The 20,000-nt window shown below is 40.0% G+C and overlaps 2 protein-coding genes across 3 annotated transcripts in view; one reads left to right on the top strand and one right to left on the bottom strand.

Moving 5' to 3' along the window:
• The window catches only part of LOC113829737 (uncharacterized), an 85,720-nt gene extending 71,497 nt beyond the window's left edge, over window positions 1–14,223 (top strand). Inside the window, exon 2 of the mRNA XM_027382921.2 lies at window positions 10,086–14,223. Coding sequence (XP_027238722.2) covers window positions 10,086–13,337 — 3,252 coding nt within the window. The 3' untranslated portion in view covers window positions 13,338–14,223. The remainder of the gene's footprint in view (window positions 1–10,085) is intronic.
• Window positions 14,224–15,772: 1,549 nt separating this feature from the next.
• Window positions 15,773–20,000, bottom strand: part of GatA (glutamyl-tRNA(Gln) amidotransferase subunit A, mitochondrial) — a 5,928-nt gene continuing 1,700 nt past the window's right edge. Inside the window, exons 3-9 of one of the 2 annotated variants that reach the window (XM_070118903.1) lie at window positions 19,182–19,472; window positions 18,793–18,906; window positions 17,956–18,157; window positions 17,423–17,593; window positions 16,531–16,791; window positions 16,223–16,314; window positions 15,773–16,056 (exon numbers count right to left, since the gene is read on the bottom strand). In XM_070118903.1, the coding sequence (XP_069975004.1) occupies window positions 15,822–16,056; window positions 16,223–16,314; window positions 16,531–16,791; window positions 17,423–17,593; window positions 17,956–18,157; window positions 18,793–18,906; window positions 19,182–19,472 (1,366 nt within the window). In that variant the 3' untranslated portion in view covers window positions 15,773–15,821. The remainder of the gene's footprint in view (window positions 16,057–16,222; window positions 16,315–16,530; window positions 16,792–17,422; window positions 17,594–17,955; window positions 18,158–18,792; window positions 18,907–19,181; window positions 19,473–20,000) is intronic. The other variant, XM_070118904.1, reaches the window with a different exon arrangement.

The following is a 20,000-nucleotide window of genomic DNA, read 5'->3' as shown; positions in this document are numbered from 1 at the left end:
CCCAGCTGGGCGTGAATGACATCAAACTAAAGAGACAAAAGGTAAATATACAATTTTAAAAAAATCACTAAACGTGTGTCTAAAATAAATTATTATATAAAGAGACAAAATTTACAGATACAATAATTTAAAAAATCACTAAATGTCTGTCTAAAATATATCATTAAATAAAGAGACAAAATTTAAAGATACAATTATTTTTTAAAAATCACTAAACGCATGTCTATAATATATCATTTTATTAAGAGACAAAATATAAAGATACAATGACTTTTAAAATATCATTTAACGGGTATCTAAAATATATCATATACAGAGGTAAAAGGTAAAGATACGATAAAAAAAAATCGCTAAACGAGTATCTAAAATATATCATTAAATAAAGAAACAAGATTTAAAAATACAATGATTAAAAAAATCGTTAAACGGGTGTCTAAAAATATACCATTAAATAAAGAGACAAAATTTAAAGGTACAATGATTAAAAAAATCACTAAACGAGTATCTAAAATACATCATTAAATAAAGTGACAAAATTTTAAGATACAATGATTAAAAAAATAACAAAACAGGTGTGTAAACTATATAATTGAATAAAGAGATAAAAGGTAGGGATACGATTTTTAAAAAAAATCGCTAAACGAGTATCTAAAATACATCATTAAATAAAGAAACAATTATTTAAAAATACAATGATTAAAAAAAATCGCTAAACGGGTGTCTAAAACTATACCATCAAATAATACAGCGAACCGTGCGAGTCGAGGTTTTGGCATACCTGTGGCTCGTAAAGACTGAGGGAGGTTTGGCTGTCTCCTGGTATTTCGCTCGTTCGTGGTGAAATGTTTCGAGTAATCTGTGTGACGAGTCTTCTTCTTTTCCTTTTTTTTTCTTTTTGTACTTCTTTAATTTCTTCTGCTTCTTCGTCTTCTGTTCAGTTTTTCTTTTTCTTGTTTTATATACTTCTGATTTATCCTTTTTTTTTTTTTTTTTTTTTTTTTGCTTCAACTTCTGCCCAATTCTTCTTTTTCTTTTTTCTTTTTATACTTCTGACTTATCCTCTTTTCTGCTTCTTCTACCTCTGCTTCTTTTCCGCCTCCTCCTTCTCCTTCTCCTTCTTCTTCTTCTTCTTTGTCTTCTTCTTCGTCTTCTTCTTCTTCTTCTTCTTCTCTTCTTCTCCTCTTCCTCCTCCTCCTCCTCCTCCTTCTTCTTCTTCTTCTTCGTCTTCGTCTTCGTCTTCTTCTTCTTCTTTTTCATTTTTTTTTCTTCTTCTTCTTCTTCTCCTCCTCCTCCCTTTTCTCCTTGTCTTCTTTTCTTCATGTACATATATAAGTGAAGATCTCGGCCTTTGTCATAAAAGAAATTCTCTTATTTCAGCGGAGCGTAAAATAAATTTGCTTCTTAGATTTTAAAATGGCTTTCACTTTTAACGTTCGATTTTTGCGCTTCCTGTTATTTTTTTCATTCCTTTTCTTTAGTCAGCGTTTAAAACCATTTTCTAAATTTACTGTTTACTTTTGATCAGCTGTTCTTGACCCCCGTGACGTTTAAGTACTTGTAATTGTCATTTTCTTGCTCCAAATAGAATTTATTGAGCATTACATTGGTATTAACGTCTGCCTTCCACCTCCTCCACACCGTAAGGGCGTGAAATTCATGTAGCATAAATATGCATTCCGACCCTAAGGCATCTTGGCGGGGCTCGAGGCCGCAAGAGTAATGCCTTATCTTGCTTCCTTGAAATAGGTTAAGCAAGTTAACGTTTATTTTTTTGTCTTCTTTACATCAGTGTCGTGTTTAATCAAATGACATAGAAGACAGAGACTTTATGTGTTTATCGAAATGTATTTTTCCTCTGGCAGAGATTAGCTTCAGATTGGATAATTTATACATGGATATTCTCTCTCTCTCTCTCTCTCTCTATCTCTCTCTCTCTCTCTCTCTCTCTCTCTCTCTCTCTCTCTCTCTCTCTCTCTCTCTCTCTCTCTCTCTCTCTCTCTCTCTCTCTTTAACACACACCCACACACACACCCACACACCCACACACACAAACACACCCACACACACACACACACACACACACACACACACACACATACACACACACACACACACACACACACACACACACTCACTCACTTACACACACACACACACACACACACACACACACACACACACACACACACACACACACACACACACACACACACACACACACACACACACACACTCACTCACCCCCCACACACTCACCCCGCCACACACACTCATCCCCCCCACATCCCTACACACACACGCACACCCACACACACCCCTACACACACACACACACACACTCACCCCCCTATACACACATTCACCCCTCCCACACACACACACTCACCCCTCAATCCCCCACACACTCACCCCCTCCACACACACCCTCCCCCCCACACACACACACACTCACCCCCCCAAACACTCACCCGCCACCCCCCCACCCCACCCCACACAATCACCCACCCACAGACATATAGCCCCAATTACGCCGTATCATAATAACCATCTATCTATCTAACCCCCTATAATCAGAACAAAAGTCATAAATATCTTTTGATTCCACGACACTAATAACGTCTGTCGCAACCTAAATTGATCCCATTTTTATGCAAATGAGAGACAGTATATCACGTTGGAATTTAAAACCGTGTAATGGGTTTCGTATTTTGGGAGACTTAACTTTTCCCTTAACTTTATTCTGTTATTTCCTTCTTTTTCTTCTATTTATTCTTTTCTCTTTTTTTCTCATTCTTCTCTTTTCTATTGTGCGATTTTTTAATATTTCATTATTGTTAACGACCATTATTCCGTATTTATCATCTCGTTGTCTTTTAGTGTCCTTTAGCCTCTTTCGCCTTTTTTTTTCTTTATTTATTTCGTTTCTTTTGGATGCGATTTTATTGGGTGTGGGGGGTGGGGGGGTAGGTATCTGCTACTTTCTTCTTCTTTTTCTTCTTTCTTTCTCTTCTTCTTTTCCTTCTTTCCTTTTTCTTTCTTTTTTATTTTCTTCTTTATCTTCTTTCTTTTTGTTGTTCTTCTTTCTTTTTGTTGTTCTTTTTCTTTCTTTTCTTCTTCTCTTCTTCCTTCGTCTACTCTTCTCCTTCTTCTTTCGGCAATATCTTTCATTATTATTATTGTGTCCATTTTATGTATGTATACTTTTATTTGCTTTATTTTTCATTTTCTTATTTCCTTGTTTGTTCACGTTCACGTTCTTTCGTATTTGCTTATTCCCCTGTTCGTTTACACAATCGTTCTTTCCCATTTGTACATTCCCTCGTTCGTCTACGTTTATCCTCCTATTCGTTTACGTAAATGTTCTTTCTTCTCTGCCTATTACCCTCTTTTTGTACATAAATATTATTTCATTCTCGCTTATTCCCCCCTTTATGGTCACGCAAACTTTTTTATATATATATATATATTTTTAATTTACTCAGTCCCTTGTTCTTTCATGTCTTTTTACTTTTTATTGCTTATTCCGCCTTTTGATGTATCTATTTTCCAAACCACACCCACTCACCCCCTCCCATCCCCCTCACCCCCCACCCTCCGTCCTTCGTCTCTGAAATACCAGGGTTTCAAAAACAATCTCTCTTTCTTTGTATTTCTAAATTTTCTGTTTTCCTGCACTCTTTTTCATCTTTCATCTTCTCTTTCGCCATCTGTCACTCTCTCTTAAGCATGAAAGAAAATAAAATGTTTTTGATATTCTGAATAAAATTAGTCTCTATGTACTCCTTAAATATCAGACCCTACGGTCGCATTCTGCCATATTCTATTTTCCAAAAGGAGTAAAAAAATATACTTGTGAATGTTGAAGTATGTATGCATGTATATATATATATATATATATATATATATATATATATATATATATATATATATATATATATATATATATATATAAGTATCTGTAGTATGTATGCATGTAAGTATCTTTACTAGGTATGCATGTACGTATGTATGCATCTATGTATGTATTTGTGGGTATGTATCTATCGTAAGTATGTAAGTATCTACAGTACATATATGTGTGTGTGTGTGTGTGTGTGCGTGCGTACATATATATATATATATATATATATATATATATATATATATATATATATATATATATACTGTATATATATGCGCGCGCGCGCGCGCGTGTGTGTTTGTGTGTGTGTGTGTGTGTGTGTGTATGTATGTATCTATATTTGTATTTATGTATTTAAGTATCTATATTATATATGTAAGTATCTTTAGTATGTATGTATGTATATATCTATAGTATGTACTTAAGTATCTATTTCATATATGTAAGTATCTTCACTATGTATGTATGAATCTATAATATGTATTTATGTATCTATAGTGTGTATGTATACACGCATAAATGTACAAATATGCATATTTTTGCATAAAAGCGCAACTATATGAGAGCGTCCCTACTGCCCCTTAGCAGCTTCAGACCAAGACACCGAGCTCCTGACTCCAGCTGTGGCTCCCCCCCCCCCCCTCCGCGCCAGGTCAGAGGTTAATAGCTTGCGTGAACAGCTTAATGAATCTCCTGGAATATTCTAGATGCGTAGAGCTCGTATGTATGTAGGGCGCGGGGGACTTATCACACCGTCAGGAATCTGTGGACAAGGAGCTGTTCATTAGGGTGGCTCAGAGTGGATGTTTCGGCGATAACAGAGGTCGGATGAACCCTTGTGTGATGCGTGTTTACAAGTCGTTGTTTTGTGGCCTGGAATTGGGCTTTGATAATGGGGGGAATGGGAGGAACAGGAGAGGTAGGGTGAGGGGAGAATTATTTCGTGGAAAGTTCGTTTGATTTGAGTTGTCTTCGATGGCATTGTGGGATTTGGTGTGAGGTGGGTGTCGTTCGTCTGGGTGGCCAACGTGCAGCGATTCGAGTTGCATACAGACACACACACACACACACACGTACACACACACACACACACACACACACACACACACACACACACACACACACACACACACACACACACACACACACACACACACACACACACACAACATATACATACAATAATATATGTATATATATATATATATATATATATATATATATATATACATATACACACACATATACATATACATACTTACCCACACATTCATTCATTCATCTATACCGCCTATTCAACGAGATAATAAACCTAATAAACATCAACAAATATAGCAAAAATACCAGATAAAGACGTCCCTATGCCCAGAAAATGAATGAAGCCGAGCGTGTCCACCGAGTTCCTGTCGGGCCGAAGATAAAGCGGCCGTCGGAGGCACAGAAGGAGGCCGGACAGCAAGAGGGGGTCGAGGCAGGCACGGACAAATTGCTGTGGAGATAGACGAATGACCGAGGGAGAGGAGGGAGTGGGGAAAGAGAGAGAGAGAGGGAGAGAAGGGGAGGGAGGGATGGAGAGGGAGGGAAGGAGTGGGGAGAGAGAGAGAAAAAAAAAATAAGAAGAGGGAGGGAGTGAAGGAGGGTGGGAGGAAGGGAAAGAGAGAGAGAGAGAAAGAGAGAGAGAGAGAGAGAGAGAGAGAGAGAGAGAGAGAGAGAGAGAGAGAAAAGAGGAAGAGAGAGAGAGAGAGCGAGACACAGACAGACAGACAGAGAGAAAGAGAGAGAGAGAGAGAGAGCGAGACACAGACAGACAGACAGAGAGAGAGAGAGAGAGAGAGAGAGGGAGATAGGTCACCCAGTGGGCGAGAAATGGGCGAGGCTGCATCTCCAGCTCTCAAGGTCACGAAGCCACACCAGCGCCATCTACCGACCGCGATGGGAATCAATTAAGGCGAATATACCGCCACTAGGGACACCAACATAATACCTGTCATTTATTAATTACATGACAATCCATCAAAAGAAAAAAAACATTTGATTTTACCAATCCTTATATTTGATACTTATCGTACCCTCCACATCACATTTTGCGAAGGTTATTTGTTTATGTAACTACAGTACTAAGAAGAGGAAAGGAAAAAAAACAAAAAGAAAAAACAGGATGTGTTGAGCAAATACAATGGAGACGGGAACATCGCCTCTCCAATGTGGGGACAAGCAAAAAAAAAACAAAAAAAAAAACGGTCATAGCAAGAACACGGGAGTTTTATGTGAAGAAGCAATCTTGGAAACTTGAAATATAAACCCAGTTAATTTGAATCTCTGACTCTAAACCTATCAGCAAGAATCTATAAAAAAGATGTTAATGTTCTTGCGAAGATGCAGAAATAGAAAAGATGTCACTCGTTGAATCTTAAAACAGTTTTTTTGACGAAGTAATTTATTTAGTAGCGAAAGACGACTCCGCAAATTGCTTTTATCGCTAAGAGAGAGAGAAAAAAAGGTGTTTCTGTGTATGTGTGAGGGGGGGGGGAAGAGATAGAGAGAGAGAGGGGGGGTGAGGGAGAGAATGAAAGAGAGAGAGGGGGAGGGAGGGAGAGAATGAAAGAGAGAATGAGGGGGAAGGGGGAGGAAAGAGAGAGAGAAAAAAAGAAAGAGAGAAAGAGAGAGAGGAGAATGTTCAAGAGTACGTGCGTGTGTGTTCATACCTGCCTATTTTTACCAAGTCATGTTCTTAATAAGTTGTTCTTGGCTAGTTTTTCTTACCTTGTTCTTTGTTTTTATCTAGTTGTTCTTCCGTCTGTTCCTGTATAGGTGTTCTTGACGGATTGTTCTCACCTACTTATTCTTATGTAGTTCCCCTTACCTGGTTGTTCTTATCTAAGCCTTTTTAACTTAGATATTCTTACCTATTTGTTCTTCCGTAGTTATTAACTTATTGTCGTTACCCAATTGTTCTTAACTGGTTGTTCTTACCTACTTTCCCTCACTTAGTTGTTTTTTCCCGGTTTGCACTTACCTACTTGTCTATAACGAGTTGTTCTTACCTCGTTGTTATTACCTGGTTGTACTTACCTACTTGTAATCAGCTGATTATCATTACCTACCTGTACTTCCCTACTTGTCCTTACCTTGTTGCTGTTACCTCGTTACTCTAGTACAGGAGAGAGAGTTAAGCTTGAACGTTCCTATTTGTTATGTACGTAAGTGTGCGTGTGTTCAAATGGATTATAATTTGGTAGAAAAACCCACAATGGACAAGATATATTTATTGAAATGAATGAGAGAACAGTTTCGAAATCTTCCTTGATCCCTGAAGTTGGAATCCAGGAGGATTTTTGAAACTGTTTTCTCATTCATTTCAATAAATCTAGTTTGTGGATTGTGGGTTTTTATCTGGAATTGTATCAATAATTGTATCAGTATTTTTCCATTCATCGTAAATTGGTTCAGATTGGAATTATACGGGAGAAAGGACCAGGAGAAATAAAAGTAAAAGAAGAGAGAGTAAAAGACAGACATAAAGAGGAGCAATAGCAAAAAAACGAAAAAAAGAAAAAGAAGAAAAAAGAAAATAAGAAAAAAGAAAGGCAAACATAAAAAAACTGAGGAAAAAAGAAGAAAGAGAAGAAGAAGGAAGAAGAGATAGGACGATAGGCGAGAAAGGGCGTGGTGACCGCACCTTTAACCCCCCCATTCACCCCCCTCCCCCCTCCTTCCCTCCTTCCCTCCTTACCGTGGCGGTCAAGGTCAGGGGCGGGAGCCTAGGGGGGGAGAGGGGGGGGCGTGGTCAGTGAGGTGGGATGATGTAAAAGACGGGCGAGAAACGGGAGGAAAAGGGAGAGGGTGGAGTACAGAGGAGGAGGAAGGATGTGAAGAAAAGGAGGAGGAGAATCAGACGGGAGAGGAGGATCAGGAGGAGGAGGGAGGTAAAGTAAAGGTGAAGAAGGAGGAGGGAGGTAAAGAAAAACAGAAGAAGAAAGAGGAGGAGGGAGGTAAAGAAAAGGAGAAGAAGGAGGAGGAGGAGTAAAAGAAAAGGAAAAGAAGGAAGGAGGTAAAGAAAAGGAGGAGGAAGAAGAAAAGAAAGAGCAGGAGAAGGAAGACAACAACGAAGACGAGAAGAGGACAAGGAAGACGATAACGAAAAAAAGAGCAACTCGATCCGGGGGGAGGGGGGAGGGGGGGAGAACCACCCCGACCTTGAGGAGAGGGAACTTGAGTACGGTGTAAGGAAGAGGGGGGAGAGGGAAGAGGAGAGAGGGGGGATAGAGGCAGCGGGAGAGGAAGGAGAGGGGGAGAGGGGATAGGGGACTAAGGGGGAGAGGAGGGAGGGGGAAGAGTAGAGAGAGGGGATGGGGGGAGGGGGAGAAGAGGGAGAGGGAAGGGGAGAGAGAGGAGATAGAGGCAGGGGGAGAGGAGAGAGAGGGGATAAGGGGAGAGGAGGGGAGGAAAGAGGAGAAAGAGGGAGAGGAGAGAGGGGGAAGAGGAGAAAGAGGGGATAGGAGGAGGGGAAGAGGAGAGTGAGAAGGAATAAGGAAGAGGGGAAGGAGGGAGGGAGGGAGGGGGGGCGAGGGCGTAGACAAAGTAAAATGACGGGCGTGAGAATCTCATCATATACTGACAAGAAACACACTCCCTCTCGATATATAAGTATACCTCAGTATACTCAGAACCTTACGTTCCTATCCACGCATAAAATTCTTCGTCAATAAGAAACAGCTGATTAGATAATGATTCTTTCTCAATGATAAAAAAAAATCCTCTCAATATTCACAATCATTTAGGATAATATTAAGCAAAGGGACTTCAGACGACGAAACAATTAAACCATTAAGGAATTCAGTTATTGTTTTTATATTAGGTACTAATATCAAGCAAATATTAAACCCGGGTTACATTATCTGCTTAATAGCGTACATCATATTAATTACATGCTGTTCATAGTTGAGTTAATGAACATCCATTCCTTGCATTATCCCTAAAAGATAAATAAATAAATGAATAAAGAAACGAAGGAGATAGTAAGAAAATATACCAATAAAAAGAAAATATTTTAGCAATCACCAAAAAAAATTACTAAATATCGAACATATTTTCTGAGAGTTGAATATTCTACAAATCAATAATTGGTGTAATAAACAGTACTAAAAATCATAATGGTACACTTATCAATACTGAGTCCTCCTTTAACTTAGAGGAATGATAAAATCAAACTTTATAATTCAGTCTGGTTGAGTTTCGGGATTAAAAAAAGTTAGAGGTGAACAAAGTAAGCGTATTTCTTTTTCTTTTTTCTTTTTTTTTCTTTTTTTTCGTTGAGTATTTAATTTGGCAGATTACTCATTTCTTCTATATTTGGCGAACGCATATTAATGAAGGTTTAACTTATATTTCCATTTGCTGAAAAGATAATGCAAACTTGAATATTGTTTTTTCTAGCCATATAGGGCACAGGTAAATCGTATTATATGAGAATAGGTTCGTTACCCTTTTAAGAAAGACATATCGAAGCTAATTCATTTCTGCTCTTTTTTTGTAAATCTGTAAATAGAATTTGATCATTTACTAACATCGAGTAGTAAATAATAATAATAATGATAATAATAATAATAATAATAATAATAATAATAATAATAATAATAATAATAATAATAATAATAATAATAATAATAATAATAATAATAATGATAATGATAATAATAATAAACAAATATAAAAATTCATCCTCTCCTTTCGCTCTACCCATTTTTTTTCAATCATCAAACTACATTCATTTTCTAGCTTTCATATGAACCATATAAGTATTTCCGTAAAACCAATCATTATTTTTTTTTACTCAACGAAATACAAATATGATCGTGTAGCAATTACCAAGATGCGCGTCCGGCACAAAACCCAGTTTCAATTTACATGAAGACAAGGTAGAAAATTTGCATACATATAAAATTGCCTTTTATTACTTATTGCTTAGTCTTGTGATCAGCAGTACACGTGTATTAGAGGAGTTTCTAAACATTCATACATTTATTGTGTATATAAACGTAGATAACATCTTACTGTTAGCAACAGCTCTTTAACCGATACTCCACCATGTTCTCAATTCACTCAACTAGTGCACACTGCGCAGTTGTTGCAGAGTTCACTCTAATTCCCTTGCCGTCTCCCTAACCCGCCCTGTCTCCCTCAGGTGTGCGTCCTGATGGCGGGCACGGAGCCCCGAGCGGTGCCGCTCCGGAATCACGGCGGGGTCATCTTCGGCAGCGACTTCCTGCGCATCCTTGACCCCCGACATCAGTCTGGAGACGCGAGCTCGGACGGTGCCGCAGAGGCTGTCGCCGCGGGGGCGACCGATGCGGCGGCGCAGTCAGTCCAGCTGCAGCGGCCGCCTCCCTCGGGCAGACAGCTGCACGACGAGCCAGCGCAACGACGACCGCCGAGCCCGTTTGCCGCGCCAAGCGTGACGGGGTCGTCGCCGCTCACAAATCGGACGGAAAGTCCAGACAAAGACCGCGTTGCCACACGTTTAAGCAACGATAATGACCACGTTTCATCTTCTCCTTCTACTATTTTAGCGTCGTCTACGCCCTCACGGAGAGCCAACGCTCTGCGGAGAAAGCAATCTTCCAGCAGGACGGCGCAGACGCGGCCCTCAACTTCGCACCACAAGTTCGGCAGGAAGTTTGCGTCGGGCGCGTCCCTCAATCACCACAGATCGACCACGACGACGGCGAAGACGTCCTCTATCTCCACGCCCTTGCCCGAAACCAGGAGGGCTGGCGTGCGTGCTACCGTCAGTCCAGCCGCTGGGAAAGTGTTTCTGGATTCTCCCGTGTCTGCCAGTCCCGCTGAATCACAGGCAGGTACTACCGAGGGAAGTTTTAGTATACCGTTTGATGATTACGACTACTACTACTACTATTATGCTGATGACATCGACTCTCTGCTGAGTGGTGACCCAGCCGTCGATGCAACCACGACTGAGAAGACCAAGAGAACAACGCAGCCAGCAGCCAGGCGATCCACCACAGGGACGTCCACGGCCAGCATATTCTCAAAAATCACCACCGCAGCGCCTGTAACGCCTTCTCCACGTCCTTCGCGCACGACACGGACGACGAAGGCAACAGCTCGAACACCGTCCACGGTGGACTCCACAACGCCAGCAACAGTCCCAGACTCAGTGACATCAAGGACTCTCAGATATCGCACTACATCAAAGGCGAAAGCCAATGCTACGAGAAACCTGGCTGCAACGACGCCATCTTCAAGGGCGACAGAACCTACAGCAAAATCAACCACAACGACGACATCCACAGTCACAGAACGGAGAACCACAACAATCAAACCTACACCTGAGAGAGACGATTTCAGTGTAACAGAGAGAAGCTTTACAGTATCTTCCGAAAGAGTGACCGCAGGCCGGCGCACTGTGCCTGCGACAACAGAGAAACTCACTTCCACCGTCACTGCTTCCTCGCCGGCCCCTGCTCCCTCGTCCACCACCAGCAAGCCATCTTCGACTACAAAACCAGATTCTGCTGCTGAGTCATCCACCAGAAGCGAGTCGTCCTTCAGCAAGGCACCGTCGAGATCTGGGTCACTCTCCAGCAGCAGGTCGTCCTCCAGATCACTATCACAGTCCGTTCTGAAAACGTCGAGAGTTTCGTCGGCTACATCTACAACCACGCAGTCACATCTCGAGAGAAAGAATAAGCTTCCCACATCCAGGACGAGCAACACGTCACAATTCCGGTACACCACCTCAAGGCCTCAAGTTACAGAGAAAGCATTGAGAGTTATTACAGAGAGCTCAGTTACAGAGAGCTCAGTTACAGAGGAAACCCAGAGTGAAAGATCGAAGGTCACTGAAGGACCACAAAGACCACAGAGTTCTCCTCAAGAGGACACCAAACGAACCACCAGGTTGCAGGTACCAGTAATACCAAAAGAAACGACAGAAAGCACCGTTGCAGAGGAAAGCGATAAGGCTGTCATAATCAAGGCATCCGAATCCCCAGAGGAAACTTCAGAGGCTTCATCTCCGAAGAAAACGAGCGAGGCCACGAGAACCCAGCCAACCCAGCCACCAAAGGATGATACAGAAGCCTCGGTCCCGGAAGACGGTGGACAGTCAACCAGGCTCGGGATTGCCTCGTCCTCCTCGGTTGTGGTTGAGGTCCGAGTGGAATCTCCCCCTCGACCTGAACCTCGAAGGATGCCGACGTCTGTCAATCAGTCCTCCATTCAGGCCCTTGATCGCGGCAGAGACAATAAGGATAAGGAAGACCCATCACCGCCCTCCCCACCCCTGGCAGAAGCGGAAGAAAGTCCAGCTACTTCTTCCCCTACGAATTCCACCGCGGAAGAAAATTCCAACGCGTCAGCAGCAACGACCTCTTCTTCACTACGGACAGTTCACACTATCAATCCCGAACGCCACACAACCAGCTTCCTTCTTAGCGAGCCTCTGGTGGTGGACATCGTCACAGAGCCAAAGATGAGCGATCGAAGTCCCAGTGAGAAGTCAGACGCAACTCAAAGCCCTCCTTCAGCGAAATCTACCCAAAATTCCTCTTCCAGTAACACCACTGAAGTTCCTGAAGCCGGTGAGGACCAAGCAAAGCCTCAGGGTAAGACTCCAGCAGAGGAGAATAAGTCGAAAGCAGTAGAAACACAAGAGAATGCAAAGGAGGCGGAGAACCAAACAACAAATGCAGACACGCCTACAGAAGAGCAATCCCTAAATCAAACACAGAGTCAAAGCGTGAGCACCTCGGTCTCCAGGACAGAGTTGAGGACTGCTGAGATCTCTACCAGTGTAGCTGGATCTGGAAGCACGTCCACCGATCCCGTTGAACCAGCAGCAGCAACTTCTAACACAACAGAACCACCTACAGTTTCTACCACGACTCCCTCAGGTGTGAATTCCACCACACTCCCTTCGTCTAAACCCAAGATTGGCGCCCCTTCAGGCAGACTTATAGTTGGTTCCCCTCGCGCCCAGCAAGGACTAGCACCACAAGGTCTCGCACCATTTGGCCAGGCCCCAGGGGGGTTGGCACCATTCGGCAACGCTCCCCATGGCTTGGCCCCAAAGGGACTCATTCCAACTGGGTTGCACCCTCACGGTCTAGCCCCACACGGACTCTCAAAGCTTGGAGACAGTAACAGTACCGGTACTAACAGCACGGGCTTGACATTTGTGGATGCGAATGTGGGAGGTGGAGCAGATGCCAATAACACCGTGGGCTACGTCGTGGAGGAACACAACAGAAGTCGCTTCCGTCTTGAGGAGAAAACGCAAGACGGTTTCATCATCGGCGAATACGGGGTGGTCGACCACGCGACCGGCGACGTCAACGGCGTTCGGTACACTGCCGACAGTAGCGCCGACCCTCACCTAATATACGAAACGCTCATGAAGTTCCTCGAACTGTAGGGAAGCTGGTGCATGGCAGTCAGTAATGCTGCGAAGAGTTTCTGCTGCTGTTGTGATATGTCCTCTTGCTAGACAGTTTTCCAGGATGATGGACAGAGCCATTGAATATATTTTATTTTATAGTACCGTCTTTCCTTTAGGGTAATTATATTCTCTTTTCATACACGAACATAGTGAATCAACTGTTGAATCTCACACATGAAAGGTATAGCTCAAGTAATTTAACTTTATTCACATGATCATATCGGGCAAATTTAATTTATTTCTGTAGGAAGCAGAAACGTAAAGATCATTTTGGTATCAAAATTGCATTAAGAAAGTTACTTGTGCTCTACCCTTATAATGGCTCTATCCGTCACCCCTGAAACTACAAAGCATTGCTCGTCTAGCATCGTTCGTCGCTATTTATTTGAAAGGCATATTTATCTGGTGAAAAAAATAACAAAATACTGCATTTGTATATCAAACACAATTCAACTGCATACAACTGTCATTAACATAAAGAGACTAAAAGTGAAATTGAATCTGTGAAGTAAACTTAAGTTAACAGAGGTCTTTTATAGTGTCAGAATGATGCATGGGAGGCAAGCGACCTTCTTATCTGTGATTTATATTTGTGATGCTCAGCCTTACTGTAGAAGACATAGATTTCCGGACTCCACTCGCACCATGACAGGGCATTACCTACCTGAGTGAGATGCGCGTGTCTGGAGCACGGGATTATTGCTAAGGAATCCGCCAGGGACATTAAGACATGGAGACCTAACACTAAGGAGGATATAAAACTACATGTGCACACACACACACACACACACACACACACACACACACACACACACACACACACACACACACACACACACACACACACACACACACACACACACACACACCTGGTATACATTCCTTGGCAATTTTCCTTTCCATTAACATTTTATATTCAGTATTCATATCAAATCCTTCACTGACCCAAATCACGGAGATTTGGGTGACCTTCACACAACACAGAATGAACACCATTAACAAAGCTTCAAAAGGAGGTAGTCACTTATCTAAAGATGAACTAAACTATTATCAAAGTCATTAATTAGGAGCCATCCCCTATGACAAGTAATTAGCTACTATTCCACTCCCCAAGTTCCAGTTAGCTCTTTTGAGACAAGTTCATTAGTTAAAGGACTGCCTCTAATTACACAAGGGACACTTCACACTTTCCACTACATAAACTTTGCGAAGAAAGCAATCTTCAGGTACACTTCATTTTGTTACCAAGAGTATTTTCCTTTCCTACAATTTTTTCTTAGGCTGGTGAGTTCCACCTCGGCACCAATGGAAGAAGACTGTGAAATGTAAACCACCGTCTCTTTTCTGGACTGTAACCTTGAACTGATGGGTATTATTTTTCTCTTCCAACGAGGCATTTATAAAAACCTAAATCAATAATAATCAAATGTTATTTTAGACTATACCTCTGTTTTGTTCCCTAGGAAAGAATCTCTGTGAACTAGGATCATTTGTTTTTGTGGGCATTTATCACCCTTCCTTCAGATACTTTTGTACATATTAATAGTTTATTTTGTGCCCTTCTGGATGAATCAGGGTCTTTGTGCGATGTGCCAACACTCTCTGTAGAATGGAAAAGGAGTCTGAGATGTTATGTGGTCAAGTATTCTTTTGTTTGTATTTTTTCCATTAGTTGTAGAGATGCATATCATTTGTGTTACAAGTCACTCCTTAAATGATGAAAATAACTGATACTCCTATGTAAAAAATCATAAATAAATACTTTTTCCACACTGTCATGTACTTTTCATTTCTTTTATATGCCAGTGATACACAGTACACACAAAATGTCATAAGTCACACAACTTGAAGAATAAAGAAGCTAAATCAGAATTTCACCAAATTCAGATTGAGACTGAGCATTCTGACTGAACTTTAAAAACCTATCTGTTTTTACTATAACAGTCCCTTCGCAATGAAGAAAATTATTTACAAATTCAAAATGAAAACTAATATAATGATGGGCCAAGACTGTGAGCCAAAAAGTATTAGAAACACAACTCAGAATGCTGTGGGAGTGTTAATTTAAGGGCAAATTAAAAAATTGGTTAAATTCAGTACCAGACAAATTGCCATGTGGCAGTGAAAGAGCAAGGGATGAACCAAATTCTGTCCCTCATCAATTTCAATTCTTAGTATGTAAAAGAAGCTGGCACTGTCCCTTGCAAGAGTCTCTAATAGGGCTCTTGCTTAAACTTACACCAAAAAACTAAGTCATTCTGAGTTATAGGAACTTCATCAAGCAGTTACCTGGATGTGCCAACTAGTTTCTGCACTTTTTTATTATCTTGATGCATCTATGTAATTATAAATCACAAACAAACTAATTCTTTGTGAGCAGAAATAGAGCCAAGGAGTAACATAAAAAAATATAATCATAAACAATTTTACTAAAAATTATGTACAAACCAAATATTCACATCATGATATACACAAACGAGGGAAATTCACACGTTGCTCAATCCACTTCGCAACAGAGAGTAAAGCTGCGTCTTTGTTTGTAGGTGCCATAAGCTGGAGAGAAAGAGGTAGGCCTTCTCCATTCAGTGACACAGGTACAGTCACAGCAGGCACTCCAGCCATATTCGATGCCTGAGTGCAGATGTCTTGTGTGGCAGTCTGGGTGCGGTTGTCAATCTGACAGAATTCGGAATACCTGTTGGTGTATTATAAGGCCAATGAGAAATCCAAATTCATTCAAAACTGTTCGTTGAATCTACTAATTTGAGTTCTAAAATCAGTATTCAGATAATATGAAGAAAATAATTACTGTACTATTCAGTTACTATCAAGGACAAATGATATTTATTATGTTGACTAACCTCATGGCAGCAGACAGTGTTACTGGTGTGAGAAGGAAATCAACTCCAGAGTTCCAAACATTCTCGAAGTCTTGCAATATCAGTCGTCGAACCTGTGAAAGGAAAAGAATAATTTCTAGTCACTAATATAAAATACTTGGAATGGAAAAGATATACCATTTACACCCATGAATAACAGGAATATCCACATATGTAGAATACAAACAATTTTTTTTTTTTAAATCAACATATGTAAACTACAAAGAGGATTAACATCATGAAAAATGAAATATTTCTATGGGATGCTTAAACAAAAACAAAATTATTACTTTTAGTGCCTGCTTGTAGTATTTTTCTTTATTTTCTCTAAGAAGAAAATAATTCCCTGCCAAGATCCGTCCCCTCACTACATCATTGAGCCCAGCAGACCTTGTGAGTGCATACATCGCCTCCATGGAGTGGGAGGCATCGACGCGGTGTCCATATTCTACCCCAGTGTATCTTGTGAAGTTAGATGCTACTTCACACGGATTCAAGACAGAGTAGCAGAGTATGGAATATTTGGTGTGGGGCATCGATACCTGTCTCAACTGCAGGGGAGCAATTGGAACAAAATCAGATCCTTTAATCAATACAGCACAACCTCATTATATTAATCTATTGCTCCTAGTGAATCACACTGGCTGCTGTAATCTTCTTCTGTGAGTTTTGTTTGCACATAGATGGCTCCACAAGTACTCTGCCATCAAAGAACCAATTAGTAGGCATACGTGACCTCATGTGATTTCCCCTTTGTGCAATTTTCAATGCTGGCAATATGGTTATCATAATCTTATTGACAATACTAAAAGTAAAGAATTTTTTTTAAAAAAGGATCTTTCCAAAAATCTGGGAAAAGAATAAACAGGTCAGATATGTAAGACTAGTAACTGATTCACTGGTGATTAAGCATTTGCAGAGCCATCTATGGGTAAAGAAAAATGATAAACAAAAACAGACTGTGAGCATAGCATGTATTCTTGGCATCCCAGCATCAGTTGGTACTGTAATGAAATTTCATAGTCTTTTCATATATTCATTTGCTCATTCCATCTATCAAATAATGGCAAGGGCAATTTCTTCTCTTCCCTTGAAAAAATATTTTTGTTAAAATAAAAACATAAAATCAAGAAAATTTACAGCAGAATGAGACAGACAATCATTTAAACCTTCACAACATACCTCAGCACCAGAGTCCTCCATGATGTCGGCTACTTTTGTCCACATGTCCACAACCTCAGAGCTAACACCAGGGCAATGGTATTCTCTTGGGATGCCGATGACCAGGCCATCAAGACGAGGCTCCTCAGGCAGTTTTAAGTCCGACAGATCACTGGAGACACTGGTTGAATCCTAGGACATGAAAATTTGCTCTTCAACTAAGAATAACTCTGCACAGTGAATATATTTTCAGAATGTACTCTTAACAATGAATTCATTGATCTATAAATATTTAAGGCTGAGCATTCACTCACTGAAACAAAAAATCATAACTATAATTCACGCAAAAGACACAAAATGCCACTGGCCAAATCTATAGTTCATAAACATTTTTTCCTCTTCAAATGAGCTACATTTAAAACTGCCATGATCTCCCATTATACCAAACAAATATTTAAAAACTGACAATGAATTCATAGGGCATGATCCTTCTACTATCACAAATCCACAGCTAAACCACTCCATTCCTTCCTACATTTTTCATGCATCCATACCTGAGAATCCTGGCCTGCTACAACACCCAGCATGGTGGCAACGTCATCAACATAATGACCAAACAAACCAGGCACGTCCATGGAATTAACAAGGCTGATGAGGCCCGCACGGGGAACCACTCCATACGAAGGCTTGAAACCAACAACGCCGCAGTAAGAGGCAGGGTTACGAACAGACCCACCTGTGTCTGAACCAAGAGCTCTGTAAAAAAATGATCGCATTTATTCTCTGCATACAGGAAACTCCATTTTAATACAGTCATTAATAGTGTGTCAGTTCATTCTGCATGCATATGTATATGTAAATAAACACACTTTTTTGTATATATGCATATATATACAAAAATATATTTGTATGTATATATATGTATAATGATGTATGTGTATGTAAGTAAGTATATGTGTGTGTGTATGTGTGTGTGTGGGGGGGGTGCTTGTGCAGGTATATGTATATGCATATGTGTATGTATATGTATTTATATATATATATATATATATATATATATATATATATATATATATATATATATATATATATATACATATATATATATATATATATATATACATATACATATACATATACATATACATATACATATACATATACATATACATATACATATACATATACATATACATATACACATACATATATGTATAAACATATATATATGCACATATACATCTATATGTATGTATGTATCTATCTATATATATGTACACACAAACTCACACACACATATATATATAATGCACATGTACTCACATGTGTGTCAATAAATTCAAGTCCATAGAATGCACAGTACATATATGAATGAGTGAGCTACAACATACAGGAATGCTGCTCCTGAAGCCACTGCCACAGCACTGCCACCTGAGCTGCCTCCTGCAATGAACCAGTCTCCATCTAGCCCTTCGGTGGGAACATTTGATGCATCTTCCTTCAATCTGTTGAAAAGACCATGCTTTTATCTGTTACTATTACTGTTAATGTGAAGAAAGGTAAGCCACCTTTACGAGGAAAATAGTTCTTGAAAATAGACACGGAAATCATTTGTATTTTTTTTTTCCTCAATGTGATCATATGCCAAAATAACACTTTCTATACATAACATAAAATTTTCTTTTATATGAATGTTATCATTTTAATTTCCTGTACCACTACAAAGGTTTAAATCTCTGGTTAACAGCTAAACAGATTACAAATCGACATTCTAACTTACTCTTGCTGATTCTGGAATCGGTATCTGATTCCTGAGCGATAGATATTTCTTGTAGGTCCAAAGGATGAGTCAACAGTGCCAGAGCCCATTGCAAACTCATCCAAATTTGTTTTGCCTATTATGACAGCACCTGCTCTCTCCAGTCTCTTTACCACAGTGGCAGAGTATGGAGGGACATAGTTCTGTAACATCTTTGAGCCGCATGTGGTTGGGATTCCAGCAGTGCAAAAGTTGTCCTTTACAGCCACTGGTAATCCTTCTAAAGGACCAATATTGTCTTTTTTCTCGTACCTGGAAGTGTAACAAGTTTTCCATAAACCTTCTGTACTTCTACAGTAATTGATCAAATTCACCTGTCCACTTTTATATAATGACAAGAAGATCTAGGAAATCCTGCACAAATCAAACTCAAATGCATAAAATTAAAAGGTTATTTACCTTAATCTCTAGTAATAACACAGAATGTAACTTGGGATTTATTTTTCTTGAGGTTATGAAACATTTTTTTTGTTCTCTTGTGTAAAACCTTGTCCCTGAATGTTACTTAAAGGAATATCCTAAGGGTAAAATATGGAATGGCCTTAGTATTCTTTACAGTTAAATATCTTTTTACAAGAAGATTGAGGTTTAAGAGACAATTATTATTCTTCAATGATACAATGCAAATAGATCTATGGATATATGTGCTAACTCTTAGAACCATACACTTCAACCTATTGAGATTGAGATGGAAGTAATCTTTACAAAAGACCATAATCTATTGGAAATATGAATATATTTTAAAAGACAAAAAAGAGAATTGCTTTTTAATATTATGGT

This window comes from Penaeus vannamei, chromosome 43 (assembly GCF_042767895.1).
Source record: "Penaeus vannamei isolate JL-2024 chromosome 43, ASM4276789v1, whole genome shotgun sequence".
Lineage (NCBI taxonomy): Eukaryota > Metazoa > Arthropoda > Malacostraca > Decapoda > Penaeidae > Penaeus > Penaeus vannamei.
The sequence above is the reverse complement of the archived record's forward strand: the minus strand, read 5'-3'. Positions and strand labels throughout refer to the sequence as shown.